The sequence below is a fragment of the Alexandromys fortis genome, unplaced genomic scaffold (assembly GCF_014885135.2).
Source record: "Alexandromys fortis isolate MF-2015 unplaced genomic scaffold, M_Fortis_MF-2015_v1.1 scaffold_262, whole genome shotgun sequence".
Classification (NCBI taxonomy): Eukaryota; Metazoa; Chordata; class Mammalia; order Rodentia; family Cricetidae; genus Alexandromys; species Alexandromys fortis.
In genome coordinates this window covers 1,409,316-1,432,642 of record NW_026068147.1, presented here as the reverse complement: position 1 = coordinate 1,432,642, position 23,327 = coordinate 1,409,316, and the positions used below count along the sequence as shown (strand labels likewise).

The 23,327-nt window shown below is 43.2% G+C and overlaps 1 protein-coding gene across 3 annotated transcripts in view; it reads right to left on the bottom strand.

The window, feature by feature from the left end:
- Window positions 1-230: 230 nt before the first annotated feature.
- The window catches only part of LOC126491474 (cytochrome P450 2B1-like), a 39,851-nt gene continuing 16,754 nt past the window's right edge, over window positions 231-23,327 (bottom strand). For 2 of the 3 annotated variants that reach the window (XM_050127169.1, XM_050127167.1), the window contains exons 2-9: window positions 16,203-16,365; window positions 15,916-16,065; window positions 13,932-14,092; window positions 13,046-13,222; window positions 12,469-12,610; window positions 10,408-10,595; window positions 10,101-10,242; window positions 231-2,065 (exon numbers count right to left, since the gene is read on the bottom strand). In XM_050127169.1, coding sequence (XP_049983126.1) covers window positions 1,884-2,065; window positions 10,101-10,242; window positions 10,408-10,595; window positions 12,469-12,610; window positions 13,046-13,222; window positions 13,932-14,092; window positions 15,916-16,065; window positions 16,203-16,308 — 1,248 coding nt within the window. In that variant the 5' untranslated portion in view covers window positions 16,309-16,365 and the 3' untranslated portion in view covers window positions 231-1,883. Of the gene's footprint in view, window positions 2,066-10,100; window positions 10,243-10,407; window positions 10,596-12,468; window positions 12,611-13,045; window positions 13,223-13,931; window positions 14,093-15,915; window positions 16,066-16,202; window positions 16,366-18,456; window positions 18,706-23,327 lie in introns of those variants that run through there. The other variant, XM_050127168.1, reaches the window with a different exon arrangement.

The window sequence follows — 23,327 nt, the reverse complement described above, 5'->3', positions numbered from 1 at the left end:
AGACAGAAAGATCACAGCTACCTGAACCACACAGATTAAGCAAGTCCACAGACACAGAATTCAGACCATATATAGAGTGTATTTGTTGCAGCCTAGTGGGTCAGCCTTCAGACATCACAAAATTTGAAAGGAAATCCACAGAAACCACGTAGCTATTTTCTGTCTGAGCATTAGGGAAAAAACACTCACACTCTTCTGATAGTTTGATTTTTCATTCTCTTCTCAGGTTGTTCTAATTCCCTCTCTCTCTCTCTCTCTCTCTCTCTCTCTCTCTCTCTCTCTCTCTCTCTCTCTCTCTCTCTCTCTCTCCTGCTTATATACCCTAACAAAATCTTTCAGGCAATGCAGGAGTCACCAAGGGTTACATTTCATTTGTCCCTGGCAGGGGAAGAGCAATTCAAACTAACCCACAACTATTTAAACTTATTAAACTAATACCCTGTTATCAGAAGTCATAAATTCCAGATTCTCTTTGGATCTCCAAGGTGACTGGAGTGTCATAAATCTGAAAGTTCAGGCTCAAGACAATGTTGCAGAGAAAGCATAAATTTCTTAGCTTCACCTCAGTCAGCACTCATGGGAAACTGTGACACCATTATGCTTTAAATCTCAAAATGTACTGCCTACCCTGTGTGTGATCTTGGATCATAAAAAGAAATCTGCAGTTCCCCTTAGGGTTCTACACAGTCACATTACTCTCTGTAGTCCTGACTGAACAAAAGTTGCTTCTATTTCTAGAGTCCGATATTCTACTCCCTGGTATTTGTGCAATACCAGGACCCAACACTTATATACATAAGAAACAGTCAGCCGAACTTGAGTCTTCATATCAGCAATAAAATGCCAGGAAAGGGTGTAAGAAGTTAGTCATCTGTCAGCTGGCAATAACTGGACTGTTTTGTATTTTTGACTCTAGCCTAAATGAATCAGCAGCTCAGCTATGTGTCTTCTGAATGTTAGATTGGTTTTCTGGGGTAGTTTATCTTTAAAAGACCATTAGCAAGGCATCTGGTCCGATCTAAAGTTATTTTGAAGCTTTATTTCAACTAATTTTGCACACCAAAACCTGTGACACATTTCTCAGCATTAAGATTCAAGGAATTTGAGACAGCTGGCTCATTGTTTTTCTTAACTTGAGCTGTGATCTTCAGCAGCCCCTTAGGGGAAGCTCATAGACACAGACTGTGTATTATTTCCTTGTGTTCATTTTTATTTATCAAAATTCTGTATAAGCTAACATTATATCAATTAGACAGCACAGTTAGGGAGGAATATTCGTCTTGACAATCCACAGATAAAACTACCCAGTAGATCAGGTTGATTTCATGAGAGAAACACACTATGTCACAGGCAGTAGGGTCTCCCCACATCTACTCATACCAAGCCAGATACCAGGGAAAGATTGTAGCAATAAACAAGTAAAAACAAAGTAGAATCAAAAGATATTGCAGAGTCTGTGTTCTCATAGTCTTACATAAAACAGGATTAACCCATCAGAGAGTTTTCCTCCTGGCGAGCTGACACTTTGAACTTCAGTTTCCACCTGCTCCTCCTCTGACATGACCTCTGGCATTCATTAGATTGTTTCATGGAGGACCAGAAGTTTCTGCATGGAAACTATGGTTGCTCAGCACAATAGAGAATTGACACAACATGAGAAGGGGCCTGTAGAAGTCTCTGTTCACACATCAAGAAAGACATTGAGTGATTTCCCCAGTGCCATTCTCAGGGCATAAGGACACACCTCGGAACTTTACAGAAGCTGCAGTAAGGTGGAAAGGTGTGAGTAGTGACCTACGGCCTCATTGGCAGCAGGTCTCTCAGAGGCAGAAAGATGGGGCCATTCTCAACAGGAGTGGGGACACCTGGCCACCTCAGCCCAGTCAGCGGGGTAAGAACTGGATCTGGTATGTTGGAGCCACTTTGGTCAAGCCACTCTCCTTAGGCGTGAGGTCAATGTCCTTAGGAGCCACAGGACTGGACACAGAGAAGTTCTGGAGGATGGTGGTGAAGAAAAGGAACAATTCGTTGCGGGCAATTCCTTCACCAAGACAAATGCGCTTTCCTGTGGGCACAGAGAATGAGCCATGTGAGCCCTGGGTGAGTATACAACCTTTAGACTGTCCCTTCCCTAAACCCAGACAACTCTCCCATTGCAATGGATAAGAATGAGTTTGATCATTAACCTTCTATTCAAGAAAGAATGGTAAGAGTTTCTCCCAAAACCTTAAAGAATTGGTGCAAGGGCCAGTGACACTTCTTAGCATGGAAGGCAGTCTGACATCGATCCCGAGGACATGCATTCACCCCCTAAACCCACATGTTCCAAGGAGAGAACAAACTCCCATAATCTGTTCTCTGTCGTAAACATATACACACTCACTAGCACACATGTATATGCATGCAAACATATATACAATAAATCAATTATAAAATGCAAGACAAATTGGTGGTGGATGTCTCATAATTTTTATGACGGATTTCTAGGTTTTATTCATTATCAGAGTCCTTTGTTTCAGAATTGAAGAACACAATAGAGTAGGAACAAATATGCATGTGTAAACATGTATAATGTAACATCTGTAATGTTCCCTTCTTTCTCATGTGAGGAGATTGGTCCCCATCTCATTGGCTGCCCTGAAGGTGAAGGTGCTGTTTAACAGAGACTCTTAGACCAACAACTGAATGGCATTAAGGGTCCTAGATAAGCCAGGCATGGGGGCACATGCCTGCAAGTACAGCACTTGAGAGATCACCGCAGGAAGATAATGGAATATATACCATGAGCTCTCTGTCTGCTCCTGTCTCTATCCCCTCTGTCTCTCATCACCACCACCTCTCTCTCTTTTTCTCTGTCTCTCTATCTCTATCTCTCTCTGTCTCTATCTCTCTCTGTCTCTCTCTGTCCCCATTGCTTATTCAGCAGACCTTCGCCTCTCCCTCTGTTCCCCAAAACCCAAACCCCAGTCCTCACCCCACCTCTGCAACAGAACCCTTGCTGCAGCCTTCTCTACCCGCACTCCCCATCTCTTTGGATTTCCCTGATCTTCCCCATGATGCACCATTACGAAGCCAAAGTCCACTCTGACCAGAGAAGCAGGTAGGCTGACAGAGAATCCATGCTTCTCCTTCTGATTCTCCAGATACACCCACCACTGCCCCAGTCTCAGCTCCAGCTCTATAGTGGAATGCCTGCTGTATTCTCCCTTGCCTCCCTGGCCCCATCCCCATTGAATCACAAAGATCTTCTCCTCCAATCTTCCTTCCCCCCCCCCAACTTATCCCATTATTCCAGCCTCCAACACCAGCAGGCATTCCCTGGGACACACCAGCTGGGCAGGACAGGGAAACAGGTCCACAGAAAGCTTCCTATGAGGAAACACACAGCCATCATGCTCACCTAAATCCCAGAAACCAAGAAACCAAACATTGACCCAACAAAGACAAACCCAGAAATCGGCACTTAGACCTATAATCACCCCAAAACCAGATCCCTGGTTGTCAGCATAAAAACACAATCAGGAACAGCCAGGGCAATGTGTCTCCACAAGAGCCCACTGAGGAATTCAGAGAATTTAAAGAACATACTTTAAAAACTTGTATTCCACAAATTAGAAGATCTAAAAGAAATGGATACTTTTCTTGATAGGTACTACTTACCAAAGTGAAATCAAGATCAAATAACAGACCTATAATCCCTAGAGAAATGAAAATAGTCACTGAAAGTCTCCCAAATCCTGGGGGAGCGGGGAGAAAGCCTAGGGACAGAGTTTCAACACAGAATTCTATCAGACTTTCAAAGAGGAGTTCGTGTCAATACTCCTCAAATTATTCCACAAAATAGAAACAGAAGTAATATTGTCCAGTTCACTTTATGAGACAACAGTTGCCCTGACACCCAAATGACAATGAAAGAGAATTGAAGGCCAATTTGCCTTATAAAGGCAAAAATACTCTATAAAATTCTTGCACACCAAATCCAAAAACACATCAAAAAGTTTTCCCACCATGATCAAATATGTCTCATTCCAGAGATCCGGGATGGTTCAATATATGAAACATTAATAAATATAAACAAACTTAAAGAAAACCCATGTGCTCATCTCATTAGATGCAGAAAAGACTTTGACAATAACCAATGCCTCTTCATGATAAATGTACTGGAGAGTACAGAGATACAAGGGACATACGTACACATAACAAAGACAGTTTACAGCATGCCTACAGCCCACATCAACTTAAATAGAGAGGAACTCCAAGCAATTCCACAAAAATTCAGAACAAGACAATGTTGTCTAAAATCTCCACAACTATTTAATAGAATACTTGAAGTCTTAGCTAAAGTAATAATACAACTGAAGGAGACCAAGGGCATACAAATTGAAAAGAAGTCAAAGTGTACTTATTATCAGATGATATAATTGTGTGTGTGTCTGTGTGTCTGTGGGGGGGGGGTCCAAATGTTTCCACTGGGTAATTCCCACAGCTGATAAACACTTTCAGAAAAATAGCTGGACACAAAATTAACTCTGCTACATAAAAATGACAAATGCACTGAGAAAGAATCCAGGGAAACAACATCTTTCACAATAGCTTCACATAATACAAATATCCTGGGGTTACTCTGGCTGCTCTATTTGTAGAGCCAGAATTGGAAACAACCTGCAAGTTCCTCAACAGAAGGATGAATAAAATGTGTTACATTTATACAATGGAGGATTATTCAGCTGCTTAAAAAAAAAACAGCATCAAGAAATTTTCAGGCAAAGGGATGGAACTCTAAAAGAATCCTGAGTGAGGTAGACTAGGCCCAAAAAGTAAACATGGCATGTATTCATTTATTTGTGGATATTAGTCATTAAATAAATGATAACCATAGACCCAGAAAGGTTGCATGTAGACAAAACTACTAAGAGGGGAAGATAGAATAGAGTTCATGGGTAGTCTAGGGGCATCAGTAGGGACAGGAATGGAAAGATCAGGTAGGAGGAGAAATGGGCTTGAGGGACAGAGTGTGTGGAGAGACAGCTAGAATTGAGGGGCTTTGAGTGTTGGTATGGAAACCTAGTGCAGTAGAAACTTCCTAAACTACAGAAAGGCAATTCGAATGAGGTCTCTGAATAATGAGGGATACTTGGTCCCAACTGGCCATCTTTTCTCACTAAATGAAGCTTCTAGTTCCAGGACTGGGCTACATTCAATTGAGTTTCTGACCAAAGGGGTCCCATGGAAGACCCCAAACAACCCAAGGCTGTTTACCAAGACAGTAGGTTGAATCCATAAACTGACAGCAAGGGCTCATTGCTGAAGAAAATTCCCACACAGCTCATTGAACTGGAGACATGTAGCTGGTGTCTATCTAGACCTTCACCCCCGTGTTCTAGCATCTTTGGTATAGGAAGTATTCTACAGGCTACCAAATGAGAAATGTATACACCAACCCAGCCACAAAACCTTTGATGAACCATGCTATCCTTCCTGTATGAAATTCTAGTGCTCAACAGTGGCACAATGTAGTGCATTGTGGGAGTAATTATCCAGTGTATGGTTTGAATATGCGGCATTGCTTGAGTGACCAAGAACCAGGGACTAGATAGCCCAGAGACATAGGATAAAAAATGCTATTGCTCAAAAGGAAAAAAATAACAAAAAAAAACTCTTAAAGATATTCTGCTACACTCATAAATCAATGCCTTCCTTATTCTGCCATCACCAGAGAAGCTTCCCCTTGCAACAGATAGAAACAAATACACAGAGACACAGCCAGGCGTTTCACAGAGAGAAACCTTGGAACACAGAGATCTAAATGGAATGTCTTTGTCAAAACCCTCCCCTCAGAGCTCAGAGCACACGGAGGAAGAGGAGGCAGAAAGAGGGTAAGAGTTGGAGGGGATACAGAACACCAAGAGAACTAGTCTCTGAACCAACTGAGCAAAGCTCATATGAACTCAGACTGAGGCAGCAGGCACAGGGCCTGATCGGGTCTGCACCAGGTCCTCTGTGCACATCTTAAAGCTTTTAGTTTAGTGTTTCCATGGATTCCTGAGTGTGCGAATGAGTGGGTCTCTGGTTCTCCCACCTTCTCTTGGGCTCTACTCCTTCTGTTGGTTTGCACTGTATAACATTGAAATGATGGGTTTTGTTTTATCTTATATTTTATTTTATCATGTTTGGTTGCTATTGCTTAGAAGCCTGTTCTTTTCTAATAAGAGACAGAAAGGGATGTATCCTGTGGGGAGAGAGGGTAGAGGGAAACTGGAAGGAGGAAAGGGAGGGAAAACTGTCATCACCATATATTGAATAGGGAAAGAATCTATTTTTAATAACAACGGGAAATTAATAAACATGTTTAATAGGAAAAGAAAGAATTGTTGGATTTGATGCCACTGGAAAACAAAGTATGGATTACTTTGATCATTGCACTTTCTAAAGTGGAGGAACTGTCTTCTGTACTTGAGGAATTTATCAGGCATTGCTGCATTGACTTTAAAGACATCCTGAGCTCAGACAGTGAACTCCATGAGAGCAGGAGCAGATTCCAGACCAGGGTCATTTGCAGAAGCAGGACTGGGCCAGTGACCTGACCCAGAGCAGGCCTGATGCAGTGAGCTCAATGGGAGCAGGTACAGGGGAGCAACTGCTGAGCAAGTGAGTCAGACACAGAGACAGAGACCGCTGCATGTTAAGATGTGAATCTGGAACCTTCAAGGGAGTAGACCTAAGCCAGGACCCCTGTGGGTCTGGGCGTGAGTCTAGGACCTTCCACGAACTAGGCCTGACCAGGACCCCTGTGGTTCTGGGCATGAATCTGGGACCTCCAAGGGAATAATCAGGAACCAGACTTCTCTGCAGGTCCAGGCATGAGTCTGGTATGTCAGAGGGAGTAGGTCTGAGCCAGGACCTCTGTGGGTCTGGACATTGGTCTGGGATGTCAAATGAAATAGGCAGGAACCATAAATCTTTGAAGGCCCGAGTATGATACTGGGACCTCTGAGGGAGTAAGCCTGAGACAGTCCTTTGCAGGTCTGGGAGCATCCAAACCTGGGAACTCCAAGGGCGTAGATCAGAGCCAGGGACCTTTGTAGTACCAACTCACGTCAGGAACCTACGCAGGAATGAATCCAGACCAATCTCACCCAAGAGAACTAGACAGCAAAAAATAATCAAATTGAGAGCTGAAACCAACAAAATAGAAACAAAGAAAATAATAAAGAATCAATGAGACAAAGAGTTAGCTCTTTGAGAAAATCAACTAAATAGACAAATCTTTATCCAAACTAAAGAAAGGCAGAGAGAGAATATCCAAATTAATAAAATCAGAAATGAAAAGGAGGAAAATACAACAGGCATGGAGGAAATCCAGAGAATCATCATCATATTTCAAAAACCTGTATGTACTCCACAAAATTGGAAGACTTAAAGGACATCTGGATATTGCAGAAACACCACCATTCACGATAGCCACAAATTTCATAAAATATCTCTGAGTAACTCTAACCAAACAAGTAGAAGCCTTGCATGACCAGAACTTTAAATCTTTGAAGAAAGAAATTGAAAAAGACACGAGAGGTGGAAAGATCTCCTATTCTCTTGGATAGGCAGAATTAACATAGTAAAATGGCAATCTCACAGAAAGCAACCTACAGACTCAATGCAATGTCCATCTAAATCCCAACAAAATTCTTCACAGACATCAAAAGAATGGTACTCAACTTCATATGGAAAAGCAAAAAATGCAGGATAGCCAAAACAATCCTGTACAATAAAAGAACTTCTGGAGGCATCACAATCCCTGACTTTAAACTCTGCTACAGACCTACATACAGCCTGATATTGGCATAAAAACAGACAGGAGGACTGAATAGAAGACCGGGATATTAATGCACACATCTTTGAACACCTGATTTTTGACAAACAAGCAGAAAAATATCACATGGAAAAAAGAGAGCATATTTAACAAATGGTTCTGGCATAACTTATTATCAACAAGTAGAAGAATGAAAATAGACCCATACCTATCACCATGCACAAAAATCAAGTCCAAATGGATCAAAGACCTTAACATAAAGCCAACCACACTGAACCTTGGGAAGTACACTACAATGCATTGGCACAGGAGACCACTTCCTAAATATAACTCCAGCAGCACAGACACTGAGAGAAACTGGGACCTTCTGAAACCTGAAAGCTTCGTAAAAGCAAAGGACATGGTCAACAAGAGAAAATGACATCCTACAGAATGGAAAAAGATCTTCACTAACAGCACATCAGACAGAGGTCTGATCTCCAAAATATTCAAAGAAATCAAGAAAATGGTCATGAAAAGAACAAATAATCCAATAAAAAAAAATGGAGTATAGACCTAAACAGAGAACTCTCAACAGAGGAATCTAAAATGGCTGAAAGACACTTAGGTAAATGTTCAACATCCTTAGCCATCAGAGAAATGCAAATCCAACAACTCTGAGATTCCAACTTACACCTGTAAGAATGGCCAAGATCAAAAACACTGATGCTAGAGAGATTGTAGGGTAAAGGGAACACTCCCGCATTGCTGGTGGGAATGCAAGCTGTTACAGCCCCTTTGGATGTCAGAAAATTAGGAAATAGCCTTCCTCAAGATCCAGTAATACCACTTTTGGGTATATATCCAAAGGATGCTCAAGCGGGCCACAAGGACATGTGCTCAACTATGTTCAAAGCAGCATTGTTTGTCATAACCAGAACCTGAAAACAACCTAAATGCCCTCGATTGAAAAATGGATAAGAAAAATGTGGTACATTTACACAATGGAGTACTACACAGCAGAAAAAAATAATGACATCTTGAATTTTGCAGGCAAATGGATAGAGCTAGAAAACATCATTTTNTGACCCCGGAAAATATTCTGCTACATAGATCAGAGCCCTCCTTATTCAGCCATTGCCAGAGAAGCTTCCTCCTGCACCAACTGGGAACAAATTCAGAGAGACACAGCCAGACGTGTCACAGAGAGAGAGAAACCTTGAAACACCAAGCTCTAAATGGAATGTCTTTGTTATTAGAGATGAGAAAACCCAGTGGAAGAGGAGGCAGAAAGAGGGTAAGAGACGAAGGGGATGCAGGACACCAAGAGCACAAGGCTCTGCACCAACTGAGCAAAGCTCACATGAACTCAGACTGAGGCAGCAGGCACAGGGCCTGCTCGGGTCTGCACCAGGTCCTCTGTGCACATCTTACAGCTTTCAGTTTAGTGTTTCCATGGATTCCTGAGTGTGCGGATGAGAGGGTCTCTGGTTAGTGCCTTCTTTTGGGCTCTACTTTTTCTGTTGATATTGAAGTGATGGTTTTTGTTTTATCTTCTATTCAATTTCATCATGTTTGGTTGTTATTGCTTAGAAGCCTGTTCTTTTCTAATGAGAGACAGAAAGGGGATGTACCCTGTGGGGTGGGAGAGTGGAGAGGAACTGGGAGGAGGAGAGGGAAGGGTAAACTCTAATCAGCATATATTGTATGAGGAAAGAATCTACTTTTAATAAAAGAGGAAAATTAATAAACAAATGTCTAATAGCAAAAGAGAGAACTGATGGATTTGATGCAGCTGGAGAACAACAGATGGATTATTTTGCTCATTGCACTTTCTAAAGTGGAGCAACTGTCTTCTGCTCTTTTAAGGACTTTATGTGGGCGTTGCTGCATTGACTTTAAAGACATCCCGAACGTCCTGACCTGGGAATATCTGTGCTCCTTTCCTCTCTATTAATTAATCTGTTGTTTATTGCTGGGAGCAGTGGTGGAACCTGGTTGTGCCCTCAGCCCATTGTGTTCTCTGTGAACATCCATTGTTCTCCTCTGTCAGCCATTTAATCACTTGTTTAAAAAGGTCCTCCCCTCATAATAAAATAAGAAAAGAGTGAATATGCACAGGTTTAGAGGTTTTTCAATACCTCTCCAAAATCCTCCTGAGTAGGATGCACCTTTAGTTCAAGAGACCCCTTCTGGGACAGTAGCCAGGTGGAATGGCTTCCCAGCTAAGATAGACTGCACCTAGTCCTGACTGTATCCTGGAGGGTAAGTCTGTCCTCTAGTGTCTGGAAAATGAAGCACAGGTCCGTCTCACCTGTAGAGAAGGGCATAAAAGCTTCAATTTTCTTCAGAGCCCCACTGGCATCCAGGAAGTGGTCAGGATTGAAGGCATCTGGTTGTTCAAAGTACCGTGGGTCATGGAGAGCAGCACTCAGGATGGTGTACACTTCAGTGTTCTAGGAGACATTGTGAGAGGCAATATTAGCATACCCCGACTCCCATAAGCAAACAGTCCTTAGAGAGCCACAGAATGCCAGGAAACCACAAACAGGCCTAGGGTGGTAATTGGGAGAACGGGAGATGATCATAGCATAGAGATGTGGAATCGCAGCTGGTCTCACCTTGGGGAGCAGGTACCCTCGGAACAAAGTGTCTTTGGTGACTTTGTGCGGCACTCCAATCGGGACAATATCTGCAAATCTCTGGATCTCGCGAATGACAGCCTCAGTGTAAGGCATTTTGTTGCGGTCATCAAGGGTTGGTGGGCGGTGTGAGCCGATCACCTGATCGATCTCCTTTTGGACTTTCTCTGCACAGAAAAGGGAGACAGCAGACAATGCTTGCCCCCTTCACGAAGGCAATGCACAGTGACCCTGTTTTCTGTGAGCCAACAGCTTAGGAACAGTGCAGATCCAGGAGATTCTGTTGAAAGAGACACAGTGTACTCTGGGACATGCACACCTGCGTTTCTCTCAGGCATCTGTCTCTCCAGCCACGCTTAGAACTATGTTAGAGATTCTCCTCACAGCTCCAACCTTGCTCCTAATACAGAGAAAATGAAAACCCACAGCAAAGGGCTATTTTCATCTATCAGTCTGACTGAGGGCTGGAGGGGAAGATGGTAGAAATTTTCTGCATTTGAAATATAATGTTATAATTTGTGGTGATGGATGAGAGAGACAGAAAGAGAGAGAGAGAGCTCTTTTTGTGGAGTTTATATTTAATAATTTAACAATCCAGGAGGTTAGAGATATGTCTCAGAGGTTAAGAGACCCTGGTTCAGCACCCTCATGGCAGCTCACACTGTTTGTGACTCTGGGTCCAGGGGATCCAAACCCCTCACACAGACATATATGCAGACAAAACAGCAAAGAACATGAGTTTAGCAAAATAAAAATCCAGGATAACAATCTGAGGCTGTATCCTCAGGAATAAAAGGGAAGTAAATTAATCTATGGATAACAAAATACAAAATATGAACACATTGGTGAATATATTAACCAATGAAAAGGCACAGCCAGAAAATGCACTTGACTTGCATCAGGACCCATGTGAATGTGCAGGAGAGACCCAACTGCACAAGTTGTCCTCCCACCTCCACACATGTGCTGCAGCAAACAAACTCACAACATCACATCGATTTCATTTTCGTAGAATGTGAGTGTGTAAGTCAGCCAAGCAATGGATGAGTTGGTTACTTTAGGAAAGATTGTTGACTGAGTGAAATGAGCAAAGCAAAACTGGATGTCCATATTCCACTTCTCACTCACTGTATTAATCAATTAATGAGTCAAAATGTTGCACACACAAAGAAATCAATGAACATAACTAACCAATAATGAAGTGATGTTAGGCTTAGCAAAGGAATAAATGATTGAATGAGCAAATATAGGAATAAATAGGTAGGTATGTTGAATAAATCACAGATAAATTAATGAAGTATTAAACATGGAGGAATGGATTGACCCAAGAGGGGTGAATTCAAAGGCCAATGAGCAGACTTAAGGAATGAGAAGATTTGTATATGAATGAACCAATGAATAAATGACAGAGAGCCTGCTCAACTAGTTATGATAAAGAATAAAACTCACAAACTGATTCATTCACATAAATGAATGCCATTGGGTCAAACAGAGATGAAAGAATCAATAATTAATCATCTACGAGTATAGAGAAGATGGAGAGAGAATTAATGTGTGGGTGCACAGGTGTGTAGAGGGAAAATGAATATATAGATGTTAGATAATGGATGAAACATGAATAGAATGGTAAATAGATGAACAGGTGGATCGACAGAAAGATGAATGAGTATCAGATGGATGCAAAGACAAAAGAAGGAAAGAAAGAAGAAAGGGAGGAAGGAAGCAAGGAAGGAAAGAAGAAGGGAGGAAGGGAAGAAGGAAGGAAGGAAGGAAGGAAGGAAGGAAGGAAGGAAGGAAGGAAGGAAGGAAGGAAGGAAGGAAGGAAAGACAGATGATCCAACCTTCAAGTTATAGCAAAAATAGTGGAAATGGACCAGCTGAGTGTTTATTCACACACCACCCACAGCACTGCCTTAGGTTAGAAGTAGACCAAAGCCTTCAGAGCTCCAGATGTAAGAGTCTCATGTCTCTCTCAATCCACACAAACCTCTGCAGAAAAGGGTAGCTAGAAGATTCCCCAACTGGCCACCTGTTGCTCACCTGCTACATGGGGGTATTTTAACAGGAGCAGGAAGCCAAAGCGGAGCGTGGTGCTGCTGGTCTCGGTGCCAGCAAAGAAGAGAGACAGCACGGAGAACATGAGGTTCTGGTGATGGAACTCCGTGTGTTGGTTGGACTTCTCCTGGTTCCAGATGGGAAAGAGAAGGGAGGGTCAGGGTGCCTGGAGCCTTGCAGGGAGATGCACACACATCCTGGGAACTGTCCTCTGTCTCACTATCTGGACCACATGGCATTTCTCAGTCCTCGACAACGTCACTTGGTCTCTGCTCTGTTTTCTCTCTCTACTGTGCTCTCTGTTAGTTTATCATTTTTTGTCTCCCAGGCTCTTTTTTCCTCTGAGGTCTTTCCTGCCTTTTGTCCCTCACTCTGTTTCTTCCCCAGCCTTCTTTCTCCATATCACATTTTCTCTTCCTGTTATTTTCATCATTTTCCAGATCCTTCTGCATCTCCTCCACTCCATTTCCTGTTTCTCCTCCCCATCCTCTGCCCCCTTTTCCTCTGCTCACATCCTCAGCCTTCACTCTCAGCCATCCCCTCTCATTCATGCAGGACTTACCTTCTCCATGCGTATAAGGTAGGTATCGATGAAGTCTCTTGGATTGTTTGGGTCCAAGGTTTCCCGGTGCTTCTTCACACTGTGACCAATGTAGTCAAGGATCTCCTGCAGGTTTTTGTAGATTTGTCGGTGGGTACCAGGAAAGAATTTCAGGAAACCCGAATAGAGCTCAAACACCTGCAAGAAAGAAGGGCCCAGCAGGTCACATGGAGTTATCAGGTCTCAGGAAGGGGGCAGTGCTCCTAGGTCCACAGATGTCATGAAGAAACACAGACACACCCCTCTCATACATGGACAACATACATACACATGTCTTCGACCTTTATCTCTAAATCAGTCTATAACCTTCATTTTATATTCTCTGTATCTCCCTTTCCCTCTCATCTGCTCTTCTCTCCCATCTTCCTTGCTATTTTGTCTTAATTTGTTTTCATTTGTGGGGTACTGTATTTTGAACACATTAATGCCACACAGGATTTAAATTCAACATGTAGCCAAGGATCAGCCCAAATTTCTGATACCCCAGTCTCTAACACCAAAATGCTGCAATTTGATGTGTTGAACACCACCAAGGACTGGGGGTGAATTCAAGGGCTCATTCATGAAATACTGTATCCTCTGTCCTCTAAGTAACAGCTGTATCCCCCACGTCATCATGTTCTCATGTCTGGATGGCTCTGTATTTCTGCATTCAAGTCTCTTCACACTGTTTAACATCCCTCTCTTCCTCTGTTCCTCCTTTCTTTCTTCCATCCCTCCCGGTCACAGACTCCTTGTTTTCCATGTTGTCTATCCTTATTCCAGCCACAAGACACTCCCTTCTTTACTCACAAAGCAGCCTTTTCTTTCCTCTGCCTTCGATGCTCCTCTCTTCCCACCCACTGACCTGGCTGGAGAATGAGCTGATGAGCGAGACGGTCTGATAGATCAGCTCCAACAGGCGCAGGAACTGGCGATCTTTGTAGTCAAAGCGCTCTCCAAAGACAATGGAGCAGATGATGTTAGCTGTGATGGACTGGAAGACGAAGGTGGGATCCAGGGGGGCTCCTGAAGGAGGATATAGTACAAGAGACAGGGAATAAAGAATTAGGGGAGTATTTGGCTTCAACCCCATCTCTGTGAAGTCGTCCCCACCACTCACTGCTCAATGAACAGCACCACATTTGCACATATGGTGCACATAAGAGTCTGGGCTCTTCACTCAGAGATGCGTGCATCCCTTTATTTAACTCCCTCAGTACTGTACAGAATATGGGATGCTATTTCTATATACAGAAAGGGATGCATCTTCACCAAGGAAACTCAGCTAATCATGGCTGGAACATGGCTGCAATTAGGATTCTAGGAACAAGACTTAGAGTGAGTTCAGTCAGTCTGCACCTGCTCCTCCTCCCAGGACGACATCCTGACTCTGAACTGATAGCTAACTGCCACTGGCAGGAATGGTGCACAGAAGAGTCCAGGGATGGCTGTGTCAATTACAAGCCCTGGAGAGTCCATGGCCATCTGCCTGTCTTCCTCCATTCCTTCCCTGACTTCCTCCATCCCTTTTCTGATTTCTTCCATCCCATCTCTGACTTCCTCCTTCCTTTCTCTGACGTCCACTATTCCTTCTCTGACGTCCATCATTCCTTCTCTGATGTCCTTCATCCCTCTCTTCTCTGACTTCGGAGTTATATGGTGTTCCAGAAGCCATCAGCCGCTGTTGCCTGCAGCTTTGTATACTAGGTTCAGTCATGGACCCTGGCAGTTGGAGGACTGTTGTCAGTACAGCAGTATTGGATCACTGTTGCCCTTCACCCTTGGGCTGTCTTGTCTGTGGTCTCTGATCCTATGAGGATACTTTTTTGGGACTCAGCAGCTTCACTCTTAGTCCATCTTTAGCTTGATTCTCAGCTTGTTTCTCTTCCTCTGGGTCCCTCCATCACTGACTTCTTTCTCCCATCATTCTTCTCACCCTCTGCCCTTTTCTTCCCTCCCCCTTCCTTACTGACCTCTCAGATCTCCAGAGAAAGGTCAATAAGAGATGACAAATGCCCCGTGTAAAGAAATGGAGGTGTAAGCAACAGTCTTGTAACCAATGTGCCCTTGATATAACAAACTTAAAATACCTCTGATTTTTACCAAAATCAAACTCCCATGAGCCTCTGTGCTCACTGCTGCTCACCAACACACTCACTAGGAAGAAAACACAGTTCCCTGCTTAGGCCATGTCTGTAGGTCCTCCTGCTCCATTTCCTTCATCGATTAAAGGTCAGTGATTGCCTTTGATGAGACTTGGAGGGGGGTGGCAGGGATAGGGGGCAATTATAATGATTAAGTCAAAATGTTCTTGAACACTTTGTTCAATAGAAGAGGAACTTGGAATTCTCATTCTCTTGCCTCCACCTCTGGAGTGCTGGGATTACACACATGCAGGACCATGCCGACTATATATGGTGCTGTAAGCTCTCCACAACTTAGCCACAGCCACATCAAAGGCAGGACCTAACATTGTAGACAGGGCTGGCCTTGAACTAATGGCTGTGTTGCCTTAAGTTCACCTTCTGAGTTCTAAGAGGATGAGTGTTCACCAAAACTATCCAATTGACAAAGAAAAATAATTCACTGGTTGATTTTCTGAAGAGAAGTGACCACTATGGGCAGTACATGCATCTTAGTTATTTTGGAAACAAAATACCTCACATTTTTTCCTGCACTTATAATTCTCTCTTTCCACCTGTATCAGCATCTCATCCTCTCCATACTCTGTGTGTGTGTGTCTGTCTGTCTGTCTGTCTGTCTCTCAGCCCTTGTCTTTCTCTTTCTTAGGCTCTGCACTCGGGTCCCTGTGTCACCATCTTCCTTTCTGCCCATTCTCTGGGACTCACCCTGGGATTTCTGCAGCTCCTCCACCACACATCGGGCCTCCTCCTGAATCCGCTCCTCCACTCTCCGCTTGCCCATTCCAAAATCCTTCATGGTGGCCAGAGAGAAGCGGCGAAGTGTCTTCCAGCGTTCCCCATTAGAAAAGATCATACCTAGGAATGGAGGGGAAGCATTGATGGGTTACAAGAGAAGTTCAAAGACCCTGAGTCCTTCCCCACAGCTCGGGCTCCACCTCTCACCCACATCTTCCCAGACCACATCTGCCACTTCACCCTGTCCCGTATCTCACCATATCCCTGCACAATTGGCTCAAGTACAGCAACTGTCCCCCGGCCAGAGAAAGCCTCAGCTTGGTCCACCAGAGCCTCCTTTATGGCCTCTGTCCCATATAACATGACCACAGGCCTCAGTCCCAGGTGCACTGTGAACACATCTCCATATTTTTCTTTAAGCTGCCAAGATAAGGGCATGACAGTTGTGGTTAGTCAGTTCAGACATTGTTGTTACACTGTGAAAACACCAAAACACAGACTGGTAAATAGGTATCCCTCCCCTGGCCACCCTTTCTCTCCTGAGAACCTAAGAGGTAAGGGTTAATTCACAAGGTAGCCAGGGTCTGCACTGATTGGTTGGATTTCCTAATCAGTACACCAGCACTGTAGAGTAGGGAGACAGGGCAACACTTGTTTATAATTCTGGCACAAGAGAAGTAGAGACCAGAGAATCAGTAGTCATCCTTGTCTGCACATCCAGTTTGAAGCCAGTCTCACCTACATATGACCCTACCTCAAAAATAATAGATACAGATGTGGATGCAGATGTGCATTAGTTCCATGCCCATACCCTTCATTCTGGCCAGGTGAACCATGCTTCCTGCAGTCCAGCTTCAGCCTGTCCAATGCCTCCTGACAACGTTTAGAGAGACCAGCCCTGACCCACCCACTGGGTTACATGGGAAGGGAAAGTGATAGTCACCTAGGAGTGTTCCTGAATGTGAGTCATGACTGCAGTTTGGACATTTGCAAAAATGCCTGGCAGTGCAACCATCAGGGCATCTACAGGGAATTGGTCCCAGGAACATGACAACCCTTCAGTGCTGAGAGCCCTTGAGGCGCATGGTGCAGGGTTTGCAAACAACCCTCCCATGTCCTCTTGTAACCTTTACTCTCTCTAGATTGCACTGCAGCTAATAGAAATGAACGGCTATGAAAATGGTCAGTGCCCAGTGTTGTTTGGAAACAATGCTAAGAAAAAGCTCTGCATGTGTTTGATGTTGATGTATTCATTGTTTTTTTTTTTTTTGCAACAATGAACTAACAATTCTCAGACCAGATCAATGGTGTAAGTGAAACTTACCAACTTAATGCTACACAAAAGCAAATTTTGTTTTTATCTGCTGCATCTAAATGATGTTCAAACACAGATGCAGTTGATGGTGTGTCGGGATAGTGGGAGGTAGTGACTACAAGGGGCTGAGACAGGGACCATTCTTGATGTTCAACATCAGTGGTAAGAAAGTGCTCATCTTTAAAATTCATGGAGGTGGGCTTTTTGTGAGGTGACCAAGTTCAACAACATCTTAACTCCAAACTTAACAGTTGGAGCAGGAGAGGTGGCTCAGTGGGCCAAGAGCACTGCTGTTGTTGCTGAGGCCTTGAGTTTAGTACCATCTCCCATATCAGATAGCTAAAAACTTCCTGTAATGCCAGCTTCATGGGATTTGATGTCCTTTTTGGTTTCTTCAGATATCAGATATGTATAATGACGCACACAATCACAAAAACATGATGATGATGGTAATGATGATGAAGATGATAGATAGATAGATAGATAGATAGATAGATAGATAGATAGATAGATAGATAGATAGATGATAGGTAATAAATAGACTGATAGAGACAGATATATTGATGAATAAAAGGCAGAAACATATATACATACATAAACAGATAAATGATACAGATCATTTGTAAACATTGTTAGTGGGTCTAGTGGATAATAGCAGTCGCTGCACAGTTGTGATGACCAGGATTCGGATCTCAACACCAATATAATAAGCTAGCGGGTTATAAGCCTATGTCTCATGATTAAAATGTTGATGGTGAAGATAGAAGGATTCCTGGGGCTTACTGACTTCCAGATTCAATTTCAGGAAGGGACCGTGACTGAAGGGTATGGACAGATTAATAGAGGACACCAGGCACCGTCCTCTGGCCTCTGCCTCTATGAGCAGGTGTGCAAACAATTAGAAATATACTCTGACGGATGGAGAGACAGAGACAGTCATAAATAAGAGTGTTTTAAAAGTTACTGTTAAGGTTACTTTAAAATGCTATGTACTGCCCTCTGCAAGCCCCTTTTTGGTTCCCCTACTTCTGCTCTTACATGCCTAAGAATAGTTTCACCACAACCCAAGTGACAGCATTCACTGAAACATTCCTTACTTAATACCCTGAGCCTTCCCCAGGCCCCTCACTGTACCCTTGCTGCTGAAAATAAGATCAAAGTCTCCACCATGATCACACCACTGTACTGTACCTTACCTGATCCTATTGGTCTTCTGATCTTCATTCCTCCCTTGTTCCGCTTTGACACCAGCCCCATGTTGCTCCCTGACCCTATTCCCCTTCAGGTCCTTTCTGCAGTTCCTGACTCCCTTGGTGCCACCATCTGTGTCTCTCAGAGTCTTTGCTCACAAGGAAAGGAAGACATTCTGTGGTTGCCTTGCCAGCACAGCAACTGTAGTTCTCTGAGTGTGGGAGGTCAAGATTAACACATGACACAACTTTAGGTTCTGCAGACAAGCCTGTATTCCACTTTCTCACACAGTATATATATCCCTCAGCAGGGGAGGCCAAGCCAGCAAAAACAGGAAGCTCATCACCATAACTCACATGGCTTAGGGGTAAACATCCTTTAAAACATTGCTGAAAACAACAGATTGTTCCTGTTTTCAACCAACCCAGGAGTGCAAAACAGATCAAGTGGGGGTGTGAAGGCCTGTTCTCAAGGGACCCAACAGTGGCCACCTCCCACTACTTGCTAAAACACCATGCTGCTTTATTTTATTCATTAATCCCATCCATCTGCCGTGTCTGTCTGTCACTGCCAGGGTAATGTTTCATTAGCTTAGTGACCTATCCTCCTCTGAGATGTCACAGCTAGAATGCTCCGTGGGACAAAGGGACCTAATAAATTATCAGTGAGTTTGGAGTAAGTGAATGTGTGGATAAAGTGAGTTGTCATTTAACAACCCAGATTGTCACACCCCTGGGAGTCGTGCATCCTTGTTATCAGAAGAGAAAGGTAATACTCAAGAAGACTCAAAACTGACACACAATTCCACATCTCGGGTCTGAAAAAGCATGGGATAAAACCGGACTCACTGAACATAGCGGACAATTGAGGACTGCTGAGAAGTCAAGAACAATGGCACTGGGTTTTGATCCTACTGCATGTACTGGCTTTGTAGGAGCCTAGGCTGTTTGGATGTTCACCTTACTACACCTGGAAGGAGGTGGGAGGTCCTTGGACTCCCCACATGCAGGGAACCTGGTCTGCTCTTTGGGCTGATGAGGGAGGGGGAGTTGAATGGGGGAAGGGGAGGGATATGGCGGGGAAGAGACAGAAGTCAGAAAGAAAGAAAGAAAGAAAGAAAGAAAGAAAGAAAGAAAGAAAGAAAGAAAGAAAGAAAGAAAGAAAGAAAGAAAGGAGAATTTCTACCAATCCTTCTCCCCATTACCAGGACACACACATCTCTTTTCTTTTCACTAGTCAAACACACTGGGTGACTAAATGGCCCAAGAAAGACCTGGAACAAATCCATGAATTCTTGAAATTACTTTGTGTTTGGTTTGGTTTTGTATTGTTTTTGTTTCTGTTTTTGAGACAGATCTTTGTACCCCAGGCTGGTCTCAAGTTATTTTGGTAGCAAAAGAATGACCTTGAATTCCTGATCCTCCTGCCTCCACCTCCCAAGTGCTAATCACTTGTGTGTCACAAGACCTCAAAAATGCTTAAAAGTTTATGTCACTTTCTATATGAATATTTAGGAAAGAGGTGGCCTGAACTTTTACCTAATTCTGAATTGTTTGAGCAAATTAAGTGGCTTTATTACAGGAGCATTACAGAGACTTGGGACATGCAGAACTGGAGGCACTAGACCTTGGCCTCTCTTCTCACTGCCTGTGTTCCTGTGCCTGTGAACCTTCCCTGAGCCTGACCTCATCTTCTGCCTTAGCTTATTTTCCAAATGCCTGAGGCAAGACACATTACATTGATCACAGATTACTTTTTAAATTTTTTGAGACCGGGGCTGGAGAGATATAGCTCAGAGGTTAAGAGCACTGGCTGTTCTCCTAGAGGTCCTGAGTTCAATTCCCAGCAACCACATGGTGGCCCACAACCATCTATAATAATATCTGATGTCCTCTTCTGGTATGCAGGCACACATGTAGAGCACTCATACATAAAATATAAATAAACTTTTTAAAAAATTGAGACTGGATATTTCGAGTGTGGCATGCATCTGAGAGGACTTTCTTCCCATGTCATCCATGTTAAAAGAAAGGGCATAAAAACATTAATCTGAGAAAGAGGGGGCTGAACTCACTTTGATAACAAACCCACCCTTGTGACAGATGCATTGATCCATTTCTGAGGCAGATCTCATAAAAACAGAGGAGGCAATAGTGATGGCTAAGATGATAATTAAAGAAAAAATGAGGAGGATAGAAATAGGTGGAGGAGGTACATTCTAAAGGTCCCTACTCCTCTAGGGGCTGAGGATATATTTGGTTGGCAGAGTGTTTGCCTAGCATACATGATACCCTGAGTTTATTCCTAGCACCCAATAAACAGGATTTAACGTGGGACCACAACCAGCTAAAAAGCTTATTTTTAAGATGATGCTGAAATAATACTCCCCAATATAATAGCATCATAACATAGAATGTTGGTGGCCATGTCAGGGGACCATCAGGTGGCAATTCAAGTTCAAGGTGACAGCCCACCAGGAGGAAACTCTCTCATGGATCAATCTTGGACAGGCAAGACTTGAGACTACACACCCATGAACGTCTTTTGTTTCTGCTGTGCTTTTATATGCTTGCTACATCTATCTTTCTCTGGTATCTGGCATTGTGTGAATGGCTGTGGAGAGATCCTCACTGCCTATAATGTTGTGTGTTTATCTCATGAAAAGATCTCATTTTACTGGGCAATTCTTATCTGTGGATTGTCAAGAAGATGATTCCTCCCTAACTGTACTGTCTAATTGATATAATAATGTTAACTTATACACAGTTTTGAGGAAGAAAAGTAAATATAAGGAAATGTGACAGAGCTAGGGCCTATGTGTGGCAGCATTTCTACTCTACTATACCTGGACCAGCTCCAGAGTGCTAGCACCTAGCTGTATCCATCTTTTGTTAGCAATTAACCTATTGTTTCTCTTGCTCCCCTCTGTCTGAGAGTTTCCCAAGGGTACAAAGCTTATGCAAATCTTGGTTAGAAGGAAACCCAGAAAACTGTGGCTCCTCCTGAATCAGGTGTTTGCATTTGGCATTGTCCCTTTGGAGGCCAGTCAGGATGTTTTGAGGATATGAAAATCTACTTGCTAGGTGTAAATTGGAGAACAATAAAAGGAGCCCAGCAAAAAGTCCTGAAGGGATAGTCCTGAAAGTTGAGTCCTGAAGGGTTAGTCCTGATAGTTGAGTCTTGATGGGTCAGTCTAGAAGGTTCAGTTCTGAAAGGCTGACCTGCCCTGCAGCCAAGAAAAGTGAAATTCAATGGGCTGTGGTGGTGCATACCTTTAATCCCAATACTTGGGAGGCAGAGGCAGGTGAATCTCTGTGAGTTCAAGGTCAATCTGGTCTACAAAGTATGTCCAGAACAACCAGGGCTGTTACCTAGAGAAACCCTGTCAGGCTTTCAATATTTATCCCTTCCCATCTTACCCCCAAGCACCTATTTCAATCTGTGGGATCCTAGGATCCCTCAACTCAACCTGTTTTGGTGCTGAGGGTCGGGAGAGCCAGTAGTGAGTGATCCTGCCACAGGGGCTTCTGTGTTCCACATGACCCTGCCCCTGCCAAACCCAACGCCCTTTTATCTGCAAGGTCCTTGGACAGCAGGAGGCCTTACTCCTGTACTGAGGAAATCCATCTGGAGGGGTGGGTGTGTGCCTACCCAGGTGGATGGACACACTAGGAATGAAGTACAGGCCCCCTCTAATTCCCTAATCATTTTTGGCCATTTAACAGTGTGTTTCTCCGGCTACAGGCTTTCTCTTTTTAACCCATCCCATCTTGCCCCCAAGCACTCCTTTCCATCTGTGGGGTCCTTAGATCCACCACCACAGCCTGCTTTAAAGCAGAGGGGAACTGAGAGCCAACTCCAGTGCTGAGGGCAGACCAATAAAAAAACCCAAGTGCAGAGTCAGCCACAGCAAGATTGAACCAAGACACCTAGACTCTCCTGGCCAAATTTGAAGGAAGAGGTGGGCAGGCACTAATGCAAGAATTCTTCCAACAACCTAAAAAGTAACATGATAACACCAGAATCCAACGAACACACAACAGGAAAACTTGAACACAATAATCCAGAAGAAGTAGAAAAAATAGACACATAACATTATAAAAATGATAGAGATTTAAAAAGGATGTAAAAAACTCCCTTAAAGAAATGGAAGAAAAGACAAACAAAAGTTAGAAGAAATTAATAAATCCTTCAAAGATACCCAAGAAAACCAAGAAAAAGCGATCAAACAGGTAAAGGAAACAAGTCAAGACTTGAAGAGCAAAATGGAGGTAAGAGAAAACACAAATTGAAGGATGGCTGGATAAGAAAAATCTGGATAAATGAGCTGGAACTACTGATACAAGCATAACCAACAAAATACAAGAGATAAAAGAATCTCAGATGCTGAAAATACTATAGAGGAAATAAACTCATTGATCAAAGAAAACAGCAAATCCAAAAAATTCTTAACACAAAACATTCAGGAAATCTGGGACACCATGAAAAGACCAACCCTAAGAATAATGGGCGTAGAAGAAGGAGAAGAATTACAGCTCAAAGACACAGAAAATATATTCAACAAAATTATAGAAAAAAAAAAACTTTCCCAACCTAAAGAAGAATATTCCTATGAAGGTACAAGAAGCATACAGAACACCAAATAGACTGGAACAAAAAAATCCCCTCACCATATGATAATCAAAACACAAAATATACAGGTTAAAGAAAGAATATTAAGAGCTGCAAAGGAAAAAGGCCAAGTAACTTATAAAGGTAAACTGATCAGACTTACACCTGACTTCTCTATGGAAACCATGAAAGCCTGGATAGAGGTTCTTCAAAAACTAAGAGACCATGGATGCAAACCCAAACTTCTATACCCAGTCAAGCTAGT